General features: G+C 45.4%; 1 protein-coding gene across 1 annotated transcript; it reads right to left on the minus strand.

The window, feature by feature from the left end:
* Positions 1-5,078: 5,078 nt before the first annotated feature.
* LOC144097953 (uncharacterized) lies at positions 5,079-25,818 on the minus strand. The gene is made up of 7 exons (XM_077630545.1): positions 25,683-25,818; positions 19,141-19,342; positions 15,847-15,950; positions 10,270-10,472; positions 8,894-9,062; positions 6,942-7,217; positions 5,079-5,234 (listed from the first exon to the last, which is right to left on the minus strand). Exons 1-7 carry the CDS (start codon positions 25,803-25,805, stop codon positions 5,079-5,081), a joined length of 1,233 nt encoding a protein of 410 aa, XP_077486671.1. The 5' UTR covers positions 25,806-25,818.
* Between the last annotated feature and the right edge of the window lie 752 nt (positions 25,819-26,570).

Consider the following 26,570-nt stretch of genomic DNA (forward strand, 5'->3'; position numbering starts at 1 on the left):
TTTGTAAACTTGGTTGCATCTTCTGAGTGCTTGATTTTTGAGGGCGGATTCGAGACAAAGTGATGCAATCCCCCTTTTTATTAGCTAGAGTGGGCGGAGTCATATGGCAGAAGCCCCTTTTTTGCGTGCGGAGCATACGCCCAACAAACCTGTTCCTCACAAAACTCAATACTGAGATCTAAAAACTGTAAAACATTCCCTTCAGGTACTTTACAAGTAAAACTTAAGCCATTTCTATGTTGTCTAAATAAGGTTAAAACATCGCGCACAGATTCTTCGAAGTTCAAACTTCCGTCCTTAGTAAAAATGATTAAAAGTCGTCCATATACCTGAACAGTTTTAAAAACGTTGCTAGCAGTTAAAACCTGGTGCAAAACTTGATCTATTTGGGAAAAAAAAATATTGCACAAAACAGGTGCAACACAGGAGCCTTTACATATGCCAGCTTTCTGCAGAAAACACTGCTCGTCAAATGTTACAGAGGTAGATTGTAAATAAAACTTTAAAAGGCTAAAAATCCTCGATGTATATACCGGCAGCATTCTGTAAAGAAATAGGGTCCTTACTTTCAATACACTCTCTGACTGCAGTGAACAGGGCTTCCTGAGGAACAGAATACACGATAAGATTCTTAGAATTGACAAACTTCAGATTTTTTCGTAAGAAAGAGGTCTACTACATCAAGCTTACCCAAAATTTCCAACAAGAACGGGCTAAGCGGCCTCTGCCATGACCCCTTTTCGGTAACAATAGTTCTAAAGGGCATCCATTGCTTGTGCGTTTTTACCGAAAAGAACACCTTCAATGCATTATTCTTGCATTTGGCAATCTGTTTGCTAAGGCGGACAAGACCTAGCTGCTCACACATTGCAACAGCTGTTTTTAACTTTCGTAGATTTCACTTTGACAGGCGAAAAATTCTTTCCAATAGCCTGGGCTGCTCTTTCCGAGAAATAATTTTCAGATAACACCTTCATATCCTGCTTGTAAAAGCCTTAGGTTTTTTTTCCTTAAAGACACATTGGCTCGGGGTGAAGTTTTCTTATGACGAACAGGTACCCGGTCGCAGGATATGAGAAGGCAACCGACGCCCTCAAGTAGACACTTTTCACGCTCTTCTGAATTGGCCTTACTGGTGATTCGACGATTTATGGCTATCAGTTCTTGCGGCGGCACTTGTGGTTCCAGTCCATACTTGGGCCCCTTCCGAAGAATTGATGACATTTCCTCAGGCAGATGAATGTCCCCCACAACCACTAAACCACCCTCACAATTCTCCTTCTTCGCACTTCTTTCCTTCAGCAGCTTGTCTAACACGCATACCCAAAGCTGTTCAATCATTTGGGAAGCTAACCTCTTCACAGAGCGCAATGTTTTGTCAGACAGCCAGGTAGGATATTGCTTTTGGCAGGCTACCTTCTACGCGTCCCGTCTTTCTACCTTGTGTCTGTTTCGCGCCTGTAACCAAAAAGATGTACTACCATTTTGTCATTAAGAGTGTTCACAGCGACAGTCAAGAGCATAATAGATAATTACAATTTATTCTTCAGGTTTTTCTTGATTACATATATTGTACTTATGTCAGTGCAGAGTCATTTGTGTTTTAACTTTGTACCCCAAATGTGCGGCGATACGCCCTAACAATATTTCCTTTATGTCTCATGCAGCATATCACGTTGTATTAGGTTTTATTGTATAGTGTTTTTTTAGCTTCATGTCTCTGCTGTTGTTCTTTAAAAAAAATGTAACCCACTATTGTTTTAATTTTTGTCCATTTTTGGTATGCTGAAGATTTTACTTAATTAGTTACTTTTCGTGGTTCTGCGTTAACCTCGCCATTTATCGTTTTTCATTTAAAATCCTTGCAAACTAGTGTATTCTTTCCAGTCATTCTAATTTACTGTAATAAGGAACGTCTGGCAAAACACTGCGTCGCGGACATCCAGCGGTAAAGTCCTGGTACAGACCAGAAGCAGCGGTCTGTCCAGAGCACGCACGAGGGACGGAGAGTTCGGCGCTTGTCGTCGTCTTCTTCGTTAAGCGCCAGGCTGTGAAGATTCCGGAGCCGAAGGCCAGTCTTGCAATTTACACCGGGCGAAAATGCGCCATCCCGGCGGCCTAGGGCGATGTGACGACGGCGGCGCCGTAGTAGGGTTTGAGGCGGGTCGTGTGGACAATGGCGCGGCCTCGGCGACGATGATCAGGGGATGGCGTAAGGGGTTCGATGAAGTAATTGACAGGGGATGTCTGCTTAAGAATACGGTGGGGTCCCTGGTACATGTTAAAAACTTTGGAGGGAAGGTCGGGACCTGAGGAGTGTACCCAGAGCCAGACCAAAGAGTCAGGAAGGTAACCGGGAGGAAGTGCCGGGGAATCATGGGTGCTTTTCTGCTTCCGCTGGGCGTGAGAATCGAAGGACCAGGCAAGCTGTCGGCATTCTTCGGCATCAGTTGCGGCTTGAGAAAGAGTTGTAAACTCGGAAGCATCAGGGCGGCAAGGTAGAATGGTGTCCATTGGGCAAGAAGGCTCACGGCCGTACAGAAGAAAGTACGGATAGAATCCGGTGGTGGCTTGAGCAGCGGAGTTATAAGCGTATGTAACAAAATGGAGAATGCGGTCCCAGTTGCAGTGGTCGGAAGCAACATACATGACCAGCATGTCGCCGAGGGTGCGTATAAAACGCTCAACCATGCAATTTGTCTGCAGATGGTAGGCGGAGGTGGTGCGGTGAACGATGTTACATTCCTGAAGGAGAGCCTCTACAAATTCAGAGAGGAAGGCCGGACTTTTATCACTGAGCAACTCTTTGTGAGCACCATGGCGAAGAATGGTGCGATGGAGGATGAAGGATGCCGTGGGCAGATGGTAATGGCAACGTTTTAGCCTAGCGTGTAAGGTGGTCGATGGTAACGATGATCCAGCGGTTGGTGGTGGTGGTGGTGGTAAACATTTATTATTTACAAGGAGGTGTTTAGGACCAGGCTCTATGGCCCAGGTCCTCACAAATCTAGGTGGAGCCCCTATTCCGGACCCCCAATGGCGTCTAGCGCCGCTCGCGCCCTGGCGACCAAGGTCCGTTGGGACTGCAGGTCCGTTGAGACTGCAGGACTGCTGCGGCATCAACCGGCACCCAGCTGTTGCCGGTTGATGTGCGCGGAAGAGGACCGTAGATGTCAATGCCAGCATGCTCGAAGGGCGGCGCTGGGCAAGGCAGCGGCTGCATAAGAGCGGCGGGTCGGCGAGGTGGGTTTTTTCGGCTCTGGCAGTCGGTGCAGGACTGAACGAACTGGCGACCATAACGGAACATCCCACGCCATTAGTACCGCGGTCGTAGACGGCTTAAGGTCTTGAAGAATCCGGCATTGGGCACACTGGGGATCATCGTGGTAGGAACAGCAAATGAAGGAACGCAGATGTGTTGGAATGACAAGAAGCCACTTGCGACCATCCGAAAGGTAGTTGCGGCGGTAGAGAAGCTTGTCTCTGATGGCGAAATGGTGGGACTGACGACGGACAGCACGGGAAGGAGGTCGAGACGATTGGCCAGATAAGAGAACTAAGAGGCAATTGATGCATGGGTCTTTGCGTTGGTCGGAAGCCATATCAGCGGACTCAAACGTCAAAGAAGGCCGGGCATATATACAAGGCACTGGCGCAGATGGCACAGGGGAACGTGAGAGGGCATCAGCATCGGCATGTTTACGGCCGGAACGATAGGCAACGCGAATTTCTTACTCTTGGAGTCGGAGAGCCCAGCGCGCCAGTAGACCAGAGGGACCTTTCAAAGAGGACAACCAGCAGAAGGCGTGGTGATTGATGACGACGTCAAAGGGCGCCTGTAGAAGTAGGGGCGAAATTTGACGACCGCCCAAAGGATGGCCAAACACTCCTTCTCGGAAACAGAATAGTTGGCTTCAGCATTTGTAAGTGTCCGGCTGGCGTAAGCGACAACGTATTCGTCAGCGTATTCGTCAACAAGGTCCTAACCATGCAGTGTTACTCAGGGTGTGAACTGAAGAATATTATTGAGGGCCTGGACAGGCAAAACCGAACTATGGCTTCAAAACTAAAATGTAGGAAAATAAAGTTTAGTTCAACAGTCACAGAAAGAACAGCTTATAACAGGCTGCGATGCATTGAAGATGGTAACAGAATAAATGTACTTTTTTCTGTGCGGTCAGACATAGATTGCACAGCAGGCCAAGATATTGAAATAAATTAAATATTATGAGGTAATGTGCATTTGGGAAGCACTTTAAAGTGCATTTGGGAAGCACTTTAAATCATGAAAACCAGGATACTTGTATCTTTATTCAGAATGTTTGTTCTGCCAATTACTTTCTGTTTTGTATGTCTGTCGTCTCCGTTTGACATCCCTACCTGTACCTCGCACTCCATCTCTTATGTAATATTCATATCGGTACAATCAGGGGTTAACTTGATGAGGATGATAATTAGGGGAATCTTACCAGTACTGAATTATGGAATACAAACTTGGAGGCTAACTAAATTTATTTGAACTTAAATTGAGGGCGATGCAGCAAACTGCGGAATAGAAATAGGTAAGGGCAACAATAAGGAACTGGAAGATGGTCGTGTGGACGGCAGAACAAACGTGAGTTAATGAAAACTTAGTCGAACACAAAGGGAAAAAATGGGCGTTGGCAGGGCATGTAACGCGAAGGGGACATAAACTGTGTTTCTTAAGGGTAACTGAATGTATTCCAAGACAAGACAAACGCAGCAGGGAAAGACAGTGACTCGCGTTGCTGGATCAGATTCGGAAGTTTGTGGCAGTAATGCAATAGCGGCTGGCACAATTCAGGTTTAGTTGTAGAGACGGAAGAGGCCTTTCTCGTGTAGTCAACGTATTTAGGCTAATGATGACTTATGATCATGCATGATAAGACTTTTTAGGAGTTGGATCCCAAACCATAACTTAGCGTTGACAAGTACATTTGCGCAATGAGTTGCCTTTTCGCTCTTTCGTGGTTTTATGTAGCGCCGAGCACGGTATCTAACTGATTACTACCTGATTCGTAGCCATGTATATAGAATGATATTCGCTTTACAATAATTCAAATCGCACCTGTCTTGCACCAGTCGTCTTTGTCGAAAGCTTCTGCGCTCTCTCTCGTCCTGTTGTGGTACTCCTTGAACACTGTCGGTGCGCGAAAGCATATCTCGCCCGTGAGATTGGGGCCTAGCTTTTGCCTTGTAACCATGTCAACAACCTGCGAGATATTTATTTCAGTGCCTAAGTGCAAAACATATTTGTACTTGCACTTATCGAGGTGGTTTCCTGCTTTGTATATAAATGGACTCCAGTACACCGCAGTATGGAGGTGAACTGCAAATCATGATCAATGAGTTAGACAGGCAGAGCAGATCGATGGGTCTAAAAATTAACATGCAGAAAACCAAGGTAATGTTCAAGAGCCTAGCAAGGGAACAACAGTTCACAATTGGCAGCGAGAGCCTAGAAATTGTGATGGAATACGTCTACTTAGGGCAGGTAGTGACAGCTGATCCGGATCATGAGAGGGAGATAACTAGGAGGATAAGAATGGGGTGGAGCGCATATGGCAAACTCTCGCAGATCATGAGTGGCAGTTTACCAATTTCCCTCAAGAGGAAAGTGTACAACAGCATAATCTTACCGGTACTCACCTACGGGGCAGAAACGTGGAGGCTAACGAAAAGAGTTCAGCTTAAGTTAAGGACAACGCAGCGAGCCATGGAAAGAAAAATGATAGGTGTAACGTTAAGAGATCGGAAGCGGGCAGAGTGGGTGAGGGAACAAACATGGGTTAATGACATCCTAGTCGAAATCAAGAGAAAGAAATGGGCTTGGGCAGGGCATGTAATGCGAAGGCAAGATAACCGCTGGTCCTTAAAGGTAACGGAGTGGATTCCAAGAGAAAGTAAGCGGAGCAGGGGGCGGCAGAAGGTTAGGTGGGCGGATCAGATTAAGAAGTTTGCAGGCAAAGGGTGGATGCAGCTGGCAAAGGATAGGGTTAATTGGAGAGACATGGGAGAGGCCTTTGCCCTGCAGTGGGTGTAGTAAGGCTGATGATGATGTTGATGACACCGCAGTAGTGCTTAAAAGAAAATTAAAGCCTTATGATCATGATGAACGAAGATGACGGGCTTGACATCATTCTGCATCGTAATCCTTACCCCAACATTTAAAATATTGTCATCACAAAGTGAACGACTACGAAGAAAAATCAGCAGATAAAAACACTTCCGAAGATTTTGTAAAACATCAGGCAGACAAAGCGCTATCTCTGACGGATCGCATTCCTTTTTTTACAATTCACGCCTGTACCTGCGTAAGGAATCCGTATTCAAAGGTGACGCAAGTCTTGCAAGAACTCTAGCCCTGCCAGGCCAGGACGGGTCACTAGCAGTAGCCACATTTCATGTCCATGCCGCTGTGCCGAAAGAAATGATAACTAGAATAACCTCAGTACGATTCGCCGTCATTTCCATGGCGATTTTCTTATAAGTAGGTCAAAGGCATTAGGAAGAAAAATACCTCTCACATCTGTGCTTTCAATGATTATACATACCTTCAGCCATTGGCGCGCTTGTTCAGCTCCACTGTTCAAGGTGATGACTGTATGTAGTTTTCTTTCGCCGAATACTTTAGTATAATTTTGATTTTTCAGATGTCTGATTTCCGGGATAACGAAGTGCAGCTGTCAAGCAAGGAAGGCTTATGTCACGTGTATATTTCGTAGCTCAGCGTCCGTAGCAAGTTTCTACGCAATCCTTCAGAAAGCAAATGGCGTCCACAAATAGATGAATGGCTACAACTGTAGTAAACGGACCGGACGAGCTTTCATGGAGGCACACTTACATACCCTAAGAAAAAAGCAATCCTGAAACTTCAAAGACAAGCTTTCCAGGCTCTCGTGTTTGTCTGACTCCCTCACCTTGATCTTTGCCCATGGAACGGGGAAGCCCACGTCACTACCTTGGGTCCCATGGATAGAGGGCGAGCAGAGAATGCCCATGCACTCGGACATGGCGTACACGTTCACAATGGTTTTGAGGTCGCTGAACGCAGCCTTCACCGGCTTGCGTGCGGGATCCGGAAAAGCGCTGCCGCTCAGACCGATGCGGCGGACGCCTACTAGGCGGTTTCCCGTCTCCGTCATATCGGCCACCAGCGATGTCAGGTGCGTTGGCAGCACCGAGAGAGCTGTTACCTGAAATAGAACGAGGCAAGTTAGCAATCCGAACACCGAGTGTGAAAGAAAAATCGCTCCTATTCCAAGATGGGCAGCGAAGACATAATGCATGAGCATCTAACGAGTTTGATTTATTATTGCTTTTGCTTCGTTGGCAGTACAGCCCTCTTGCGGGGAAAAGGCATTTTGTGTGTGTGTGCGCGCATGTGGGTGTTTCGTGCGTGTGCTTGCACAGATGCGTGAGATCTCAGCCTCCCTAATCCTGATCGTGCCTTGTGCAGAGCGTTCTCTGGTGGGTGCACCTCTGCGGGGGACAAAAGGACAGCACACGACAAAGCAGCATGCGTCAAAACAGCACACAAAAAACAGCGCCGCGACGAAACAGCGCAGGGAAAAAATGACACAGTGACAAAATAGCACAGCGAAAAAACAGAATGGCGACAAAACAGCATTGGGAAAAGGCAGCATGCGTCAAAACAGCACGCCGGACAAAACGGCAAAAGGACAAAATAGCACAGCGACAAAACAGCTCGACGACCGAATAGCGCAGGGAAAAACATCACGACGACCAAACAGCATAGCGGAGTGCGGCGCAGCGCTGTTGGAGGGTAAATCACCACAACTGAGGCAGCGACATTTAGAGTTAGCGAGTGCTCATTTCGCGTTTCGCGGAAGAAACAGGTCTGGCTCATTGATTCAGGAACAGTGTTGTTTGAACGGTGCATATGGCAGAACTAGTGGTTATGTATAGTCACCTCTGCGCACTAACCGCTAAAAATCTAACTGGCACCTACGATCCTTCACGCCCCTACCTCCATGCTAGAGAAGAGGCACCCCATTGAAGCCCAAGCAGCAGCGGTACGAATAAAGCGATGGCAAGACTGAATTTATAGTGGAAACCGGAAGTCGTTGAATGTAAAAGCGAAATGTAAGAAATAGTACTGATATTGAAGATTAGCTGAATGATTCGATTCTCGCCTGCGCATTTTCTCACATGTGATTTTGGAAACTCGGCGCTAACAAATACCGCGATTGCGACTTAGGTCTATTGGAGGTGTAGCGGCAAGTAACTTGTTGGTGCAAGGCTTAATGCAAGTGTCCTTGAAGAAACGCCTGAACTGTGTTGAGATCATGTGGTACACTGCTGAATTTTGATTCTGTGTTTTGCATTAAAGGGTTTAGTGTCCATTTCTATCTGCACTGAAAATCTGTTGCACACGGATTGATTGCAGACATGGCTAATAATTATAACTAATTGTGTTAGCGAAGCCAAACAGAGCCCTGTACACTGTTGTGTCCAAACTAATAAGAAGTAGGTTTTTTTCATATCACCGACATCACGATGTACACCCGCCATGATGACGTTCTGAATGCATCGCGGCCTTCACATTTAACGCATCCCATTCGACGCACAACCCCTCATATTGGGGATGGTTGACCACAAAGGTAATTGTGTAGGCTGCTATCTCGATAGTTTAAAAAAAGTTTTCTTACAGTCTGTCTAGTGTTGTCTGCGGTCACTGCTATTGGCTCGCGCAGGGTTGGCTGGCTAGGGCAAGCAGCCCCAAAGCCAGTCCTCTTGTGGCCACCGTGCCGATCTGTACCTCCCCCCCCCCCCCCCCCCCCTCCCCGCTCCCACTTGTTGCCAATAGCAGTCTAACCCGAGAGGGAGGAAAAATATTGCACCAACGCACCGTATACTTGTTGACCAACTCGCTGACTCGTTGAAAACTGGCGCCGTGTGATGCCATGACAACTGCGGCGCCCAGAAGAACGCCGAAGGTGACGAAGGTAAACCCCGAGGCATGCGTGATAGGGGCTGCTACCAGCAGAACGTCACTTTCCTCCCAGGGATAGCAGGGACTGCACAACCGTGCAAAAGCATGAACAATGCATTTAGATGCGCCAGAGAAGAAGCACTACTGCTTGAAAGGCGAAATGTGGCTCCCTTATCAATGAATTTTCTTGACATTTTCCTTGAGAAAGATCGCCACCATCTAACCAAATGTAGGAGCTTCCGCTCACAATGATGATGATGAATCAACATTTATTAAGCCCGAAATAAATCGGTGGTGCAAGCAGGCACAATATGGGGTGGTTCCCTAGTTACGAGACGCATATGTTTCCAGCAGCTGTCCGTCAGAGCTAGCTGAATCGATAGGGCGGGGCTGGATAACAAGGTCTCCCATCGCTCAAGGGGTTGGGGATTGGGGGTGTTGGCGGGAAGGGGAGGGTTGTGCGTACTTGAAGCTTTAACTCTTGTAAGCACCGCTCGTACGTTGTCTAAAGAAAATTGTTTCTCATGAAAGTTTTAAGCAAGACAAACGAAAGGTAGCTGTTCAAATTTAGAACTCAAAACTTCATTGGGTGAATTTTTAGCAGGCCCGAACAATATTTGTTACAACGTCTCACATTAGTTAAAAATTGTAACATAGAAACATCAGGGCTTGTGAAACAAGTAGTCAACAGATCAGGGGATCATATTTTCTTTTTCTCGAAGATATACATGACGTTAAAAAAGCCCAGAAAAAATATTCATATCACTTTTTGCGAAATTTTCTGAAGAGTATATCGAAGAGCGTGGGACGAAGCTCTGTACTTTGTGCAAAATAGTTAATAATTTTGCACAAACTTGAAAAAACAGCCAAACTCACGATAAAAAACGTGTCAAATTCGTTTGGAACAAATAACTCGCTTGCTACCTGTGGCGGAATTCCAGAAAACACCTCGAATTAACCATAGTATTCAACTGCGTACTGTTTTTGTCGAAGGTAATGAGCCCAGGGGTTTTTCGTGAGCCATGCTGTAGCTGCAGTGATGGATTGTTAGCGTTTAAACTCTCTAGAAGACAAAGCGTGCCCACCTCGTCACCTGTTGGAAATGATCGAACTTACACGTTTGCTAATGAGACGCATACAGGAGTTACTTAGGAGTAAACAGCTTAACCTCTCTACTTAAGATAAAGCCTGCAAGCAGCCGCTGAACGGGTTCAGAGTGTTATTTAACTACTGTAAAACAGGGTGAGTGCCATGGAGCGCCCGGAAGGCTCCGAAAGCGTCCACACACGCACCCTTGAGTGGCCATGTTGGCCACAATGCCATAGTGGGAGCAGATAACGCCCTTAGGAAGGCCCGTAGTGCCCGACGTGTAGCTAATGCAGAGCACGCAGTCTCGAGGGTCCTGGATGGGAACCTCTCGGAATGAGGCTTCGTCCAGGTCCCGAAAATCCGCCGTTGAAACGAAGCCTTCCGCTGCACCCGTCGCAAAGAACCCCTGGGTAAAGGAAGGAAGAGAAACGTATGTCCGGATGGTCTTGTAACAGAGCTCATTTGGCTTCCTAGTCAATTTTTGGTGCATGATATATTGAACAGCCAGAATAGAACATGAAGTCAAAACAATATATGTAAGCATATATAGTTTGTTTTATTATAGTTTGTTTTATTCTTAAATTAGTTTTATATGGTAAGGCGCGAAATGAAGGTAGTAGCGTTTTTGAACTATTACACATGCCTGACTTCTCTCACCTTTTTTCTGAATCAGTAGTTTTTAAGCATATTTGGACAAGCGATTTTTGTACACCATATATTCGGGTCAGAGATCTTCGAACTTGTGATCGTTTTCTCGTGCCTAGATTGCGAACCCGGTACGGCCAGCGTCTGCGAAAACATTATGTTTCTTCTGTTCTCAACCGGTTACCTAAAGAAATGTTTCCTGCTAACTCCAAAAAAATAGTGAAAGCTTGCCTTGACAAATTACGTTCTTAGCTCCAGCATTCTGTTTTGATACGATGATTTCACATTTTTCTTCATTTTCTTTGTTTGTTTTCTCTCCGCGTGTGTGCATTTTTGCGTCCGCGCTTTCCGAATTCATTTAGTTTTCTCACCCCCTCTTCTTTTGTTTTTTGTTTGTGTGCTCGGTGCATGAGTTTTGTGCCGTCTGCTGCCGGGCGCTGCCACTCAATCCTTCTAAGGCTTTGGCACGCCCGCATTTGTATTGGAATGAGGAAATAAAAAGTTTTATTATTTATTTTATTATTTATTTGTTAAGGATGCTATTTGATATATGTATATAGTTTGTATTATTCTAAGCGTGGTGTTTGTCGGCCATTGACAAAACAACTCTTAAAAATGCTAGAGACTCTCATATCACCATAGGGAAAAATTACTATCCAATAATTGCGTTTCAAGTTTCGACAACACTGTTGCAAATATGAAATGCTTGGGTTCTCCCACTGTGAATCATAAATCAAGAATGAACACCATTTTGGTGACAATAAAAATGGGACCACATTCTGTACTTTGACAGTGTCTGTCAAAGTCCACGCGTCTATCAATCACGTAGGCATGCTGTACATGCGGCTTCGCACGGGCCTCGAGGCTCATGCCTCGAGATGTGCTCACGCCAGTTCGTTAATGGGCGACCCCACTGCATGTGTAAATCGAAGCTGGTTTGTTACCTTTTCGAAAAACCTTCAACATTTTCAGCAAAAAGAAAATGTTATCCTCGGTTCAATTTGCTCTAAGGTACCAGAGATAGTGCGGGCGCGGCAACGGGAAAAGACGTATTTTCCGCGTAAATGTGGTAAACGTACTTTTTTTGCTCTCTTAAAGCTTGGATAAGCTTATTAGTTTGTCACATGACTTTTACCTTCTCTCCGTCTGAAAGCTGCCTTTCGTTTTTTTTTTTTTGCGGTTGAATCTAGAGAAATCTCATGCGTGCCTTTCGGCCACCTTTCCTGATGCGGACCCCGAAGAGGGCACTGTATAAGCTAAGTTGAAAAGTACTGAGCGTGTTTCCAACACGTTTATTGTGTCGAAGTCGCCGCGATCCTCGAGAACTTTTCAGTACTCAAACTCGCCTTATTATCTTTTACTAGAAGCTTACATATCCCAAAATTAATTCCAGATGGAATCAAAGCCGCCTTAAATGGTTGAATTAAGCTAAATGGTGCAGTAAGCAATGTCGAGAATTACCTATCATCAAGCTGTCGCCAAATGAAACAAGACGTTTTCACAATGCTTCTCATAATTGAAGAACAAACTGCCAGCTAACCCTAAGGTAATTATTTATTCAGCGGCTTCTGTGCACAAAACGATTTACTGAAGTAACTAAAGTAAACTGACATTTAAATAATGAACTTAAACTATTTGCACCTAGAGTTTTTGATCAAATGCTCTCGTCATACCACATGCCAGCAGTCGCGGGGAGTTCAACTGGTAGAGCGACAACTTCGGTAAGGTTGGTCTGGAGTTCGAGCCCACGAATATGTACAACTTTCCGTCAACTATAAAGTTTTTTTTGGATGCTGTGTAGTTTTTCTTTGTGGATGGATGCTGCGCTTGGGTGGAAGTTAAAGAGTAATTAGTCCCTTATCAGAAATATACTCCACCTTGGAGGATTGTCTTAAACATTGAAAAAAATTAACGGTGAAAGCCAAAAACATAATGTTTGCTCTTGTGAGGTGCAAGTGAAAGTATTAAATCAATTATGCCTGGTAAGTGCAATAGGTAAGATCATTTGAGCAAATTTCGTAATATTAAGTTTACGCCCAGGACCGTTACACTCTGACGTTGTTGGCCCTCAGAAACAGACGGTCCACTTTTTTTATCAAAGTATTTCTGTGTGACCCTTTGTCTTCAGCGCGTAAGCAAGCCTGCGAAATATTGAGAAAGAAAAAAGTCGGCCCCGTGTTCTAGCGCTAGTGTGTTGCAGATTCCAGCGCCCTCAACAGGGTTTTGGAAAAACGGGGCGTGTGCGCTGACTGCGCCAAAGTGAGCGGCCACCAATTCTTTGGGACATGCTGCCCGAAAATAAAAAAAAATTGAAGAACAACACGGTTTGTACCATTTCTGGACTACATGGAGGATGAGACAGCGTTCCTATGTTTTCCAGGCTGCGATTCTCCAGAAATTTCCTCACGCGGACCAACTTATCACTAGTCGCATTGTCATGATAGAGAATCCAGTTATCGACGATCTTGCTTCGAACGCGACGGACCTGCGAACAACAGCGCGAGCATTTTGACATAGGTGGACCGTTCGCTGTTGGTCTGGCGGATACAAACTCCCTGTGGACCACTCCCTTTGTGTCAAGGAAGGTGAGCGCTGATTTCATTTTTTATTTGGTCATGTAGGTCTTGGGACGAGGAGACACGCTGCTGTAACGCTCCGCCTTTTTCCTTTTAAAATTAAACAGCCATATATCGTCACAGGCTTGCACATTATAGATAATCATAACATAACCATGAATTGCGGATGTAACTTTTTTGCGCGCTTGAACATATGTGCACAAGTCGACTTGCAAAATAGAAAAAGCAAAAACGCTCTCCCTGTTCATATATAAAAATATGTGTCATGTGTGGAAAAGGCCTGATAGGTAGGCTTATGCTTGGTTTATGGGGTTTAACGCCACAAAGCGACTTAGTGGAGGGCTCCGGAAATTTTGACCACTTGGGCTTCTTTAATGTGCATCGACATCGCACAGTACCATGGCCTCAAGAATTTCGCCTCCATCGAAATTTGATCACAATGGCCTGGATCGAGTTCACGTATTTAGGGTGAGCATCCGTACGCCGTTACCACTGAGCCACCACGGCGGCGGCGTGCTTCAACGTGCCTCAACGTGCTTCAATGCTTCAACGTGCCTTCTAATGACACTCGTATTCGTCATGCATCCAGTTCGTTGCACAGCTTTGATGCAACCGTCCTGATAGAGCAGTGCGTTTACTTCTGAAGCATTAGGAAATGCTGGAGGGCATTTTTACTGTACAGTTCTCTCGCGGGTCACTGTGATGTGGTGTTAGAAAAATGAGACATGCACGAATTTATTTCGCAGTAAGAAACAGTGTTTTGTGCAATTTGTGACCGCACTTTTGTAAACGTGTTGGCACGACTCAGCTTTTCAACACAACAGAACTAGATCACACACAGTGGAGTCAAGAATGAAAAAGACTGACTACACGCTTTAGTGATAATGTTACATTCACTTCAATGAAAATAAGCACTGCAAAAGCTAAAGAGTGTGATGTTTAGTCTCACTATGTCCCTTTGCGTTTCAAAAAGAAAGGGATCCGCTTATTTTATTAAAAGAGGCGCAGTCCTCATGTACTTTTTGCCAGCTCATGTGATGTGCCCTTTGAAATTGACAGTCTTAAAGAATAAAGGCTGTGTCACAGAACAAGTCGTCGAAGTGAGTGAATTGCAAAAAAAAGGTTAGCGTGATTTGTGCTAAAGCTCCATCGACGTCTATTTAGGATAACGTTAGTGTTTTTTTTTCTTGCGCTAGGGTTGTTTAGCCCGGGATGTTGCGAGATCGTCAGTGTGCATAAAAATTCGTGGTCCGGTTTCCGTGCTTTCCGTTTTCTTCTTTTTCGTTTTTGCTTAGAAGCCGCTGGAGTGAACTTATGCGATTCACGATACGAACAGTGTATCAAATAAAATTCAACGCCACGCTGCGTCCTTTGTTCTTCGCTCTTCCTGCGTGTGCCATTTCAGTGTTTAACCATAAAGACCGCTTTCACTTCGGGGCCATCAGGCTAATTCGCCTGATAGAAAGAACACAGCATTCCCGTAACGATCTCCGCTGTCACTCAGCCGCTCTGCTTGGTTCTGCGTGCCGGAAATAGTGAGTGACAGAAATCTTTATTGTATGCGAGTTTCACGAGCCTCTGATGAAAAAGCGACTGCGTTCTTATTCCGGATCTTACGGAGAAACGAACATATCTCCGCATTTTTTTTTGTTGCTAGCCGTGAGAAGCATGCGTGAGAGGAAAGCCCTGAATGGTTTCGCATGCCAAGATAAAACAAGCGGCTGATGTTAATTCTAGCTTGTCTAACGCGGTAATCATCCACTGAAGTAATCGTCTGGAAGTTCGGCTCATGCTTGAGCCGCCGCAGAGACGCCGGCCACCGCTGCTACATTAGTCTTGTGAAGAGGAGGTAATTTCCCAGCCTTCTTTACCACAGTGGCACGAGCAGAAACACACTCAGTACAATGTTTTGGCTTATGGATTACATGGTTTAACGTTCCAAAGGGACTCAGCCTATTAGAGACGCTGTAGTGGAAGGATACGGATAATTTCGACCACCTCAGGCTCTTAAACGTGCACTCAAATCGCACAGTACACAGGCCACTATCATTTCGCCTCCATCAAAATTCCACCGCCATGGCCGGGATGAAACCGGCATCTTTCGGGTATGGAGCCAAGCACCATAACCGCTCCGATACCGCGGCGGCTTCCTCATTACAATGTTGGTAGTAACATAGGCCGCTTACTTAGATTCGTTTAGCAGGCACCATTCGTTCATTTATTAAACCGTCGAGAACGTTTAAATGCTGCAGCTCAAGAGCACAGCCACGTGGCTATGCTGGAGATGTTTCCGAAGCCCCTGTACAGTTTGAGACGCAGCTAGTCGAGCCGAAAATGAATATTCGAGATATTTGTAACCAGTCTTAGCAACTTAACTGATCAGATGGACTTTAAAAGAATTATCACTTGTGCTACACGACTGCAAAAATATGGCATTGGTTTCACTTGCACCACTTTCTTTATGTTTGGGCTGAAGTTACATAAAACACCCTGCCGATAGGCGAGCGTTTGTGTCCGGTCATAGGTACCTTAAAGAACACTTTTGATATTACAATTCACCTTCATTTGCAGGCCCGCTGCAGCCTTGAAAGCCTTCTCCGCAGAAGCTGGCTCCGTCAGGACATGAGTGCTGTTGCAGTCGTGGAGCTGGTAGCGTAGTTCGCCTTGGCAAGCGAAACAAGAAAAGAATAAGTAACTCGTAGGGATATGCTTCCATTAAATGCAACGCTGGACTCAGACCATCTGTTGGCTGGTAGAAAGAATAAGTGTCTGCAATAAATTTGTTCAGGGACGTCCACTTAGGACAGGTGGGCACATCTGTACCTACAAGCCCTGCCTGCGCGGAAGTCACAGCGTGGCGTGGGTCGTTTAGTGAAGGGAGTGATGAATTCTGGAAAAGAAATCGAAAGGGTGTGAGACGGAGCATTTCGACTTTAAACGTCTTCAGGACAGCTGCATTATGTGGCCCGTCCTCTGTCTCAGAGAAGAATACAAAGCCATCCAGACTTCAGGTATTCAGCCCGATTGTGCTAACGTATTATGACTCCTCTCTCCAGGGCGGCTACAATAAAATCCAACTAGTTTGTTCTTGCCGTACAACACCAAATGTGAATTTTCCCCAGATGTGTATAAGATTTTTTGCAAACCCTCAGGAAATTTACAGGTTGAAGTATCAAAAATCCTGTCAAATGAGCACTCAAAATATTAGGTGGCCAGCACACAATGCACATGATCATAGCTACCCAAGAAAAATTTGCTTTTATGAAATTTGCGTACATGAGTATGTCAAAGGAGTCAGCACTAAACCAACTCTTGGGTGACATATTTACAGCCTCAGACTGGCTAACATTAGAAAAGCATTCCAGTTGCTATATAAAGAACGTTAAATTCGCTTGAAAGGAAGAAACCATTGGTAGGTTTAGTACACTCTCACTGAAAAATGAGAGTGGTTTATACATATTGCAGAGCACATAGAGTCTGAAGCAGATAAGTGCAGCATCAAACCAGAAGGATGCTCCAAAAGACCAAATTTAGCTTCACATATCTCTTCAAGGCCGAGTAGTTTTCTCTGTTCTCAGCATTCTCAACGCTGCGGCAGCCGTCTAGTGACGGTCGTGGTTTGTATTTAACAAAAGGGACGAAATTTTTGTTCTCACGTTCGTTATATATTTCCGTCCAAAATTGAAAAACCCATTAGCAAATTTAAAGGCGAACATGCTTTTTCAAAGCTTAACATTGGAAAACGTACAGACAAAATTATTTCCAAAGTACTCTTTTTGCCCTGGAAGAAGCCTACAGCTCGGTTAACTGTAAAAGTGAATGTAATTTGCGAGCACATAGCGTCAATCAATAATTGCATCGCATTTTTTACCCGCTTTTTTACCTACTTTTTACCGGTTTCAATCAGTGCAAGCGTTAGGCTGCTACGTGACGAATTACAACCGGCAGCAGCGTCGATGGTCACGTAAGCTCAGAAAAGAACGGTGAGAACAGGACGCACCTCTGGGCCCCCCGTAGCATGCTCTCGTTGCAACTAGCAGTTTGCGTTCGTGTTAGTGCCGTCGCCGCTGTTTTCGAAGACAATCGAAGCTCCGGCTTCGTCAGCTGGAGCAAATAATTGTTCCACGTTTTATCCGCTGGAGAGCGACAGCGACTCAGTCGACACGCCAAGATTGCCTGCATAACTGGTGCTTGGTTCTCTCTTCCCCCTTAACAATATCAATAGGATCTGTTCTGATGTCATTATGCAAAGCCGGTGCCTTCCGGCCATCTGCCTTAGCTTGCTAGGCAGACAAAAAGGCGCCAGATCGAGTTGCATTATCTTGCATCGCCGTTTTCTCCTGTTTCTATGTGCGTCCTGTAATTAAATCAATCGTTGATTTCAGACCATTGTTGCCCAGCATACACCCGTTATCCATTAGCATTCGCTAAATCTTAAAAATTCAATCCCTGCAATCGCGGATATTGCACATACGATCTCTTCAGGCTCGCTAGGCCCACACATCGCCAGAAAGGCAAACGTTGACTAAAATTGCGTAACCTGCTCAGTTACAGCTTACTAGTGCCGACGTGAAAACTTAATTAAGCAGTAGAGTGGCTTGTTCTCCTATTTTTAATACAAAAAAACAGAGAGAAGTACAGCGACTCATTTGGTCAACTCATCGGCGTGAAATTTTCGCTCGCCAGCCAATCTGCCGAGGACTGGTCGGCTGATGGTCCACCGACCGCTTTCGTCGGCGTCGTTTGCTTGAAAGCTTTTTACAGTGTGGCAGTGCTGAATAGTCGCCTGTCAAGTGTGACAAACCGGTGCGTTGTTGACACGATCTGACGTTAGAAGCAATGGAAGCACTGAGTTCTGCAAACGAGCACTAAGACGTCCCAGTGTTTGTGGCCGTTCAGAGCGACGTACGTTACTCAATGTCGATCTTCATGCGAGGAATTTTGTGACGCGGTTCGCAGGTCAATTTCAAAATCGTCATAAAAACCGTCCCTCTCAATGCCTCATCCTTACTGTTGAAAGAAGGCTTCTCCTTATGCCGACGAAACAATCCAGACTTTTTATCAGTCTTCAGTTTTATGTATGTGCCTCTTTTTGCGTAATATAAACAACAGCCACTAGATATAAGGCGCTAAATATACCACAACAAAACATTTTTTGTTGGGTTAATGATAGCAGAAAACGAAAGCTAACGTAAGAGTTCCGCTGCCTCTCGAGAAATTCTGTGATCACTACATAAAGTGGCGAGAGTGCCATTCGCCGCACTGTGGAGCAGTGCCATCTGTGCTTAGTCGCGCAAAACTGCGCAAGAATCTGTTCCCTCTGCTGTGCACATATCGTGGTACCTTCTTTCTATCGTTTTTCCTTTCTGCTACTCCGACGCCGTAGAACGCGAGACCAACACAGCTGTTAAGAGTGCGTAAGTAGCCCCTTTGCCAGAAGTAATCGAGCAACGGCGTTTTCTTCTGAGCCGTGTTATGGAACCCTCGCCAGACTACAACGGACCAAAAGATCTCGAAAGGTGAGAACAAGAGTTATCCTTACCATGCACAAATTTAGAGCTTCAGGCCTTCCTTAAGCGCCCTGTACACGGCTACAAAGCAAATCTCGTTGAACGCTTAGTTCTTGCATAGGCGGTACAAGCCCTTAAAAAGTGTTGCTGAAAATTGTCTACGATTAGAGTTTGCATTGCTCTGTTGGTTGAACGCGCTGAATGGTGACAAGAGCGAAATGAGACGAGTGGACATGGCGTTGTCTCGTGTCGTCCTTGTGACCACTCGGCTCATTCAAGCAACAGAGGAAGTGAATACCAACTGGCCCATTTTGCCGCCTGGCTGTGTTAGCATGCAGCTCACGTTCGGTGAGTGACGGTCTGGCAAGCACGATGCTTGCCCCGGCGAACACACACGACCACATGCCAACGAAACTGTCCACGCTGTTGGTGAGGAAGACGCACACCCTGTCACCAGGCTCAACGCCGTGCCTCTGGAAGCCCGCGGCGTAGCGTTGCATAAGGACGAAGAGCTCGCTGCGGGTCACCGCGACGGCGCCATCTGCCTGCATGTTTTTGAGACTCTTGAGACGAAGCGAACAGCTTCCAAGGGAACAAAGTGTTAACTAGCTGATAGAACCAGCGGATTGTTCGCTTCCCAGCCGTGGTGGTTCAGTGCCTGGTGCGCTTTGCTACTGAGCACAACGCATCTTGATTAAGACCCTTCCGTGACGATCGTATTTCGATGGAGGCGATGTGCGAAAACCGTCAATGGGCTATGGTTGCAGTCCGCGTTCAACAAAGTCGTGTGTTCGACATATTTCCACAGCCCTCCACTATTTAGCCTCTGATAGCTCGCGTGGAACTTTGACACACAAACCCTCACACTTTACATCATTTCCTCCCCCTTTGGAAATGTCCCATGTTGCGCAAGTGGAATTGACAACACCAAAAATCAGTGACGATCATCAAAAGCTCAAAATGCACAGCCTACCTCTTTAGGCTCTTTCAGGATGTTACGTCATCAGCTCCCGCAATATGTATACCTGCGACCGTCATATATATACCGAATCCACCCTGTATCTCTGAATTTTGAAGCACGCCTCGCCAATTAATTATTGCTTGATTTTTACGTGATAATCCTCCACCGTCGGATAGGCGGCGCGGCGCAGTGCAGGCCGTCTTGCTAATTCAGAACAGAGAGGCTTAATGTACGCCGAGAACGGGCGCAAACACACTGCACCAACAGAGGAAATACAGCAGCACACAGGCGTTCTAGCATTTCGTTTTTAGCCGGAATGAGGCCAGTGCCAACGGAATTAAATCCGCGAACTTCTGCTCGGTAGGAAAACGCCATAGCTACGCAGCTGCTGTGAAGTGAATAGTGGCTGGAGCTCCTCGACACAATTCGCGTGATTGATTTCAATTCTCTGGCTCTCGGTACGAGAAAAACTTGGAGCTTTCTTAAATTACTCTCTCAGGCCAGCCAACACGCAAAACGTGATTGGTTTGGTTAGAGACAAGGTTGCGGCGTTGATGAGCAGGTCTGTCGCAACGTCACTGTGTATATATGTAAGATGCTTCAGAAGTCCTTCTGTCCTTTGCAATAAGTGTGCTATGTTAAAGAAAATCTTTCATGACACGTTTAAAGCGACATCAGCTCATCTGGAAGCCTTAGACGCAACCAATATCCAGGCAGAAAGAAGAAATAAACAGAAAATGTTTCACTTCCTTTGTGCTACACGTTTATACTCCATCAGAGACTCTGCACATACAACCTTTGTCCGTAAGGTTCCGAGACTGAGTTCATTAAAAAAAATGCGTTTAACATTGAAATCACTTGTGCAGCACCCCTCCGAAATAGCCTCCCTTGCAGTCTGTGCACTGCTTGCAACGCTTCTTGAGGTCTTGGAAACAATTGGAAAACGCTTGTTTTCGCACGGCTGTCAACTCCTTTGTCGTGGCCTCTTGAGTTGATTCCACGTTCTCCATCCAGCGATCTTTTAGGGCTCCCTTCACACGAGGAGAAAGGAAAAAATCGCATGAACGGGAAGAACAGTAATGCTGTGCTTGGCGAGAAATTTTGTCACGCTGAGAGCAGTGTGTGACCTTTCGTTATCGTGGAGAAGGCTCTATTGTCCAGGTGCCCATAAGCCAGGGCGGCGACGTCGAATTGCATCACGCATGTGTTGGAGCACACGATAAAACTCCTGATTCACCGTGTGCCCTTGTAGGACGAACTCGTGGTATATGACACTTCAGTCCTCGAAAAAAAAGCTATCAGTATCGTCCTTGTTTTGGTCGGCTGTCGCCGCACCTTTCTCAACGTAGAGCTTAGGGAGCGCCATTTGGCGCTCTTCCTCTTTGTTTGAGGATTGTATTGAAAACACCATGTTTCGTCTTCAGCAATGATGCTGTCGACGAATGCAGCATCCTTCTCTGCCTCGGAAAGCAAATCGGCGCTCATTAATACCTGCGTGTCCTTCTGGTCCTGTGTGAGAGAGTGCGGAACAAATGTGGCATTCAGCTTTCGTTTCCCCAATTTCTCACTCAAAATTTGGTGGCATATTGTGTCACTAATATCGAGAGCATCTCATAGCATGCGGACTGTAATGGTGTGGTCTTGCTGTACGATTTTCCTCATCCGAGCCACGATGTTTTCATTCCGTGAGGCTGAAGGGCGCCTCTGCCTTGTTTCGTCTTCCACCGACGTTCTCCCCGAAACGAACCTCTTGTGCCACTCGATAACTCGCGCCCGCGATAATGTCTCGTTGCCGTGAGTGTCACGAAGGAGATCATACATCTGCGTGGCGGTCTTGCCAAGCTTAACACAGAATTTTATGCTTACACGCTGCTCAAAGTGGATGTCCATCTCTTCACATTCACTCACAGTTGAATGCGACAGTAGAATGCGCAGAGGACTGCGTATAATATCATCTAGCGGCTGCCACAGCAATTAACATACATAGTTGAGGTTAGTCCGAAAAGATGGTGCCACACATAAGCACCAACACTTGTTTTCGGGAATCATTTCTAGAGAAGAAAATAAATCAGTCTCGAAACTTTACGGACAAAGTTGTATTTAAAGAACGAAATAATTATGCTGGTACACTAAAATCAATAAGGCGAGTGATTCACGCGACATGAAGGCTATTTTCCCACAGAATTCCGTCTTTCCCAGAGATATAGAGTGCATTACTTAGTCATCACCATCAGACTGACTATGCCGGCTGAAGGACAAAGCCCTCTCTTATATCTCTCCAATAAACCCTGCACTGTGCCAGCTGCGACCAGCCTGCCGCCGCAGACTTCTTAATCTCATCCACTCACCTCTCTTCCCCCCCGCCCCTGAGTTGAGTGTTAAAAAGCCGGATAAAATTAAGACTTTTAGAAAAGTTTCGCATATTAACTTACTAAAGCTGTTTTGTCTTTTCGTCCGAGCCTGCACAATATGTCATCATCTCCTCTGTCTTCCAACTGACATACCCAGGAATCCTGTGTACGTTCATGGGACATGGGAGGTTTTACCGCAAAGAATGGCGATAGCGTAAGTGTAATGCAAGGAGTCCTGAGCAAATTATGACTATTTAGTTGAACTCCCTAGCAGGTGCTTCCTTGTGTTTAGCTGAAGCGCTTCCATTTTATCGAAAAAATGCCAACTTTGCGTAAAACTACAGACGCTGTGCAGCCGTTTCTTTCCTGGGCATTGATTTGTGTTGGGGAAAGTTTACCTTCGCGTGCATGTAAGAGGCCGCCTGGATGCCCATGCGCCACCGTTAGACAATAGGACTGGGTGAAAATAATTATACAATATCAACGGCGAATTAAATTAATATGGTATAAAAAATTGCAGTAATATAAATCATTTATCAATACATATATTAGAAGAAAGGTATAAGAAATACGGGCCATTTAGTTCCTAAGATGAACTTCATGAAGCAAGTATTCCGAAAAAAAATCTGAAGAGGGCTAAAAAGAATATAATGATGAAAGTCAGTTTATTTGCAACGGCGTGTGGAGCATTGTGAACATCAAAATATCAGAGATTGAAGAGCATTGTATGGCTCTTTTTAAGCTTAAAAATGCGGTCCAATGTGAACAGTTCCACGCTGCAGCAGACCAGGCATTATGGCGTCTCTCCTGCTGGAACTGTACGCATCATTCGAAAAAGTAGCATATATCTGTGCACGGTCGGTGAACAGCAGCTGGCAGCAGGTGAATGCGGCATCCAGCAGGGAAAAAGCTCTAAAAACCTCTCTATTCGCATGCACTAAAACAATATTGCAAAAAATGCACATATACATTACCAAGTATAAAGCGACAAAAAAGCACTGCAAGTTAATTTCTTAAAAGATGATAGTCCATGGTCTTAATGCTGTGGATCTCGATGTCCTGATTCAGTCTTGATGGCATGGTCATCCGGCGGAAGGATGGAGGAACCGACAAGACAGAGTCCTCGTCCTACAGGTATGTGCACTTTATAGCATTCATCATCATCACCAGTTTATTAACATCCAATGAGACACAGACCTCTCTCGCATATTCCTCCAACTAACCCTATCCTTAGCAGCTGCTGTCACGTTATCCTCGCAAATTCCCTCAACTCATAAGCCCACTTTCTTTCTCCCCGTGGTAGGCTACCCTTCAATATTGTGATATCATACTTCATACATTGTGACATCTTTATGGACTATCGCTTATCGTGCCTTCGCATGACATGCCCTGCCGAAGCCGATTTCTTCTTAGTTTAAAATAAGATATCATTAACCCGTGTTGGTTGTCTGACCTATTCCAGTCTTTTCCTGTGTTTTACAGTTGCACCTATAATTTTCCGTTCCATATCTCTGCTTGTTCATGAGGGATGCAAGCAAGCTGATATTTTTGATTGTAGAGTTGCTGAGATGTACTCCATCACATTTGTATTGGTTTATTTATTTCTAGCAGGAAATGGGCGTGAGTGAGGAACATAATGCGAATGTAGGATAGCTGATAGCCTATTAGCATGATGTAATGGATGCAAAGAAAATTCAAGCGTAGCAGATGGTTCCAGAAAGTCTGGCTTGCGGAGGAGAAGGTGAAGTTTGTGGCGATCTGTTGGCCGCAGCTTCCGCGGGAGAGAGTTATTTGAAGGGATGTGGAACAGGACTTTGTAGTTTAGTTAATATAGTTAGAATAACGAAGGTGATAATGACGACGATGCTTCATCTGTCGTCACAACCGCAATAAAGCCTATGACATCCAATTTATTATCCGTCAATTCCTGGAACCGCACTGCTAGGTTATCTTCAGTGAATAAGGCAGGATCTTGCATTACACTCTGCGCGGTTGTTTCCAATAGCGGCTCTTCCTTATCCAGAGGTTTTTAGCACCCTCCACTACGTTGCGTTATAGGTCTTGCCATCGATTTGGTTGGTTGCTTTATTCGACTGCGTGATTCAAAACATACCATTTAGGTAAGAGTAGCAAGCTTTCACCGCACTGCTTGCAACTGACACCAGCTAGCCCGTTAAGTTCATCAAGCAAAATCTCTCACGTAGTCCCGCTCGGTGCATCAGGGCTTCCTTATTACAGTTTGCCCTCCATTCTGCGCACCTTTTTAAAACGAAATTTTTACTACCAATTAGTGCAATGGCTTTAAAAATGAAATAACCAATAAAACGTCTGTTCCCGCCAGGTTGTTTACCACTGAGCACTGCATTCGTGCTGAGAAGGCCTTTTAGGCTGGTTACTGCACGCACGCACACTATAAAACAGCGATCAAAGTGTGGAGACGAACGCTCAATTGAAACCTCGCACAACAACCTGGTCGCGCTTCCTCTTCCGCCGTCTGTCTTTCGGACATCTCCTCCCCGTCACGTGGTGGCCGTCGAGCTGTAATATTTTACGTATCATTTTCCTAACCCAAAGCTCCTGCGTTTGGCATCACTCGGAAAAAGACGCGAGCTTCGCAAGGGCTCAGCGTTTCTTAGTCAGCGAATCGTTCTTGACGTGTATCGTGTTGGTTTGGGAAGAAGCGTATGCGATTCGTCCGGGGAAGGGAGTAGCCCTTACGAAAGGAATAAGAAGCACAACAGCATCAAAACTCAATGTATTAATCGCCCTATGCTCTACAGCTCATCCCCGTACGCTTGTATAGCTTCATTTTGGAGGCATTTACTTTTTAGTTGGTGATCTGCGCAAAAGCTCAAAAGAAAATAAACTGTTCCTAAAGAATTCATGTTCATTTTAAGGTTATTATCAGTTCATGGTTACACCTTCAATTCGCTTAACTCATTTCAAAAACGGAACTGCGCAGAGACAAATGCTAAGCACGTCTTTTCTTTACGACGACTCGCCTCCGCAGGGGACGCGCAGAATTCTTGGTATCGGCATCTTTAGATGGAGCTTCGGCAGCTGGCAGGAGATTGAAGACTTTGTGATAAAAGGGCCGGTCGTTCTCAATGCCTTTATATTTAGTGGACTTTTTGCACACCATCGAATACGCGTGGATGTCTCTTTTTTTCTTTTCCCACCATCTTAAGAATCGTATACTGCATTTCCCCATATTTCAAGAAAATGCCCCTCTCTTTCGCTTGGCTCGCAACAGAAAAAGGCGGTTGACATATGCGAGATTTTGTTCGCGTAGCTGTCCATACTTTCGCGACGAAGATGCTTAGGCTTCGAATGGTCGAATTGTAATCTCAACCTGTTCATTGCCCCATAAGCCACTTCTTACATTAACTAGCCACGACTTTCGTGAAACTGAAACCACAATTCTACAAAGCTCTCCAGAGATTCCCGCACCATTCACACCTTTATATTAAGCTCCAGATGCTTGAAGCAGCTTGCTCTAGTGTGTTCTCTCGTTAAGTGACGTTTGTCTGTTACTGTTTCAACATGTAATGAATGCCCACAGGGTACGCTTACCAGCGCCAGCTTGTCCGGATTCTTGAGGAGCGCCTTTTTGGCAGCGTTGTAAAATGAGCAGCAGGGTATGTCCACCGCAGGAAATGGTGAGTAGACGACACGATCTTCAATCCTTGCCCTCATATTAGCCTCTGAGCCTCAGCTGTGCAGAAAGGTTTGTTGAGTGAACGGCGGTGCTTCTGAGCTCAGTCTTAACGCGACAGGTTCTCGAGCACCTAAAAAAGTTTCATGACACCATAAGTTAAGGATGACGGGAGTTCCAGTGACCAGCTTAATGAAAAACAGTCACAAGTGCTTTGACATCAAGTGCAAATGATAATTTTCATAAATAAACTCGTTTCAGTTTCTTTCCACAATCATTTGAAGCCATTTCTTGCTAGGTAGTGCAAGTAAATCGTGCGTAGCGGCGGCCTCCTGACATAAGTGTGCATATGCTTCACCTTGGCAGCGCTTGTAAACTCTTCTGATTTAGTAAGTCACTGTTCTTGCCCCTTTTCTTTAATTTGCTAGGGTACTGGCAGCGCTGAACCAGAAAATGAATGCATAAGCAGGAACGGTGCTTGATAAGAGATAGAAAAGTGTGCAATCCTTTCATCGGTTTCCCATTGAATGGTAAATGAGCGTTTTTGTGGCAGTGCACCTGCGGGACTCAAATATGCCACTTCTTGATTATCACTTTTGAATTCAGCTCTTACTCCACAGATTAGTAGAAAAATTAACACAATGCCAGCTGCACGATCGTAACTTCACCGGTTTTACGCTTTGTGGGTGTACTCGCCCCGTCCGTATTCCCCATTTCCTTAGGGAAGGATGGCGTATATAGAAAAAAAAATTAAACTGCCGGCTCGAGGCTACTGTCCCTATTTGTTTCTTTTTTGGTTTCTCAAA

This window comes from Amblyomma americanum, chromosome 7 (assembly GCF_052857255.1).
Source record: "Amblyomma americanum isolate KBUSLIRL-KWMA chromosome 7, ASM5285725v1, whole genome shotgun sequence".
NCBI classification, from domain to species: Eukaryota; Metazoa; Arthropoda; class Arachnida; order Ixodida; family Ixodidae; genus Amblyomma; species Amblyomma americanum.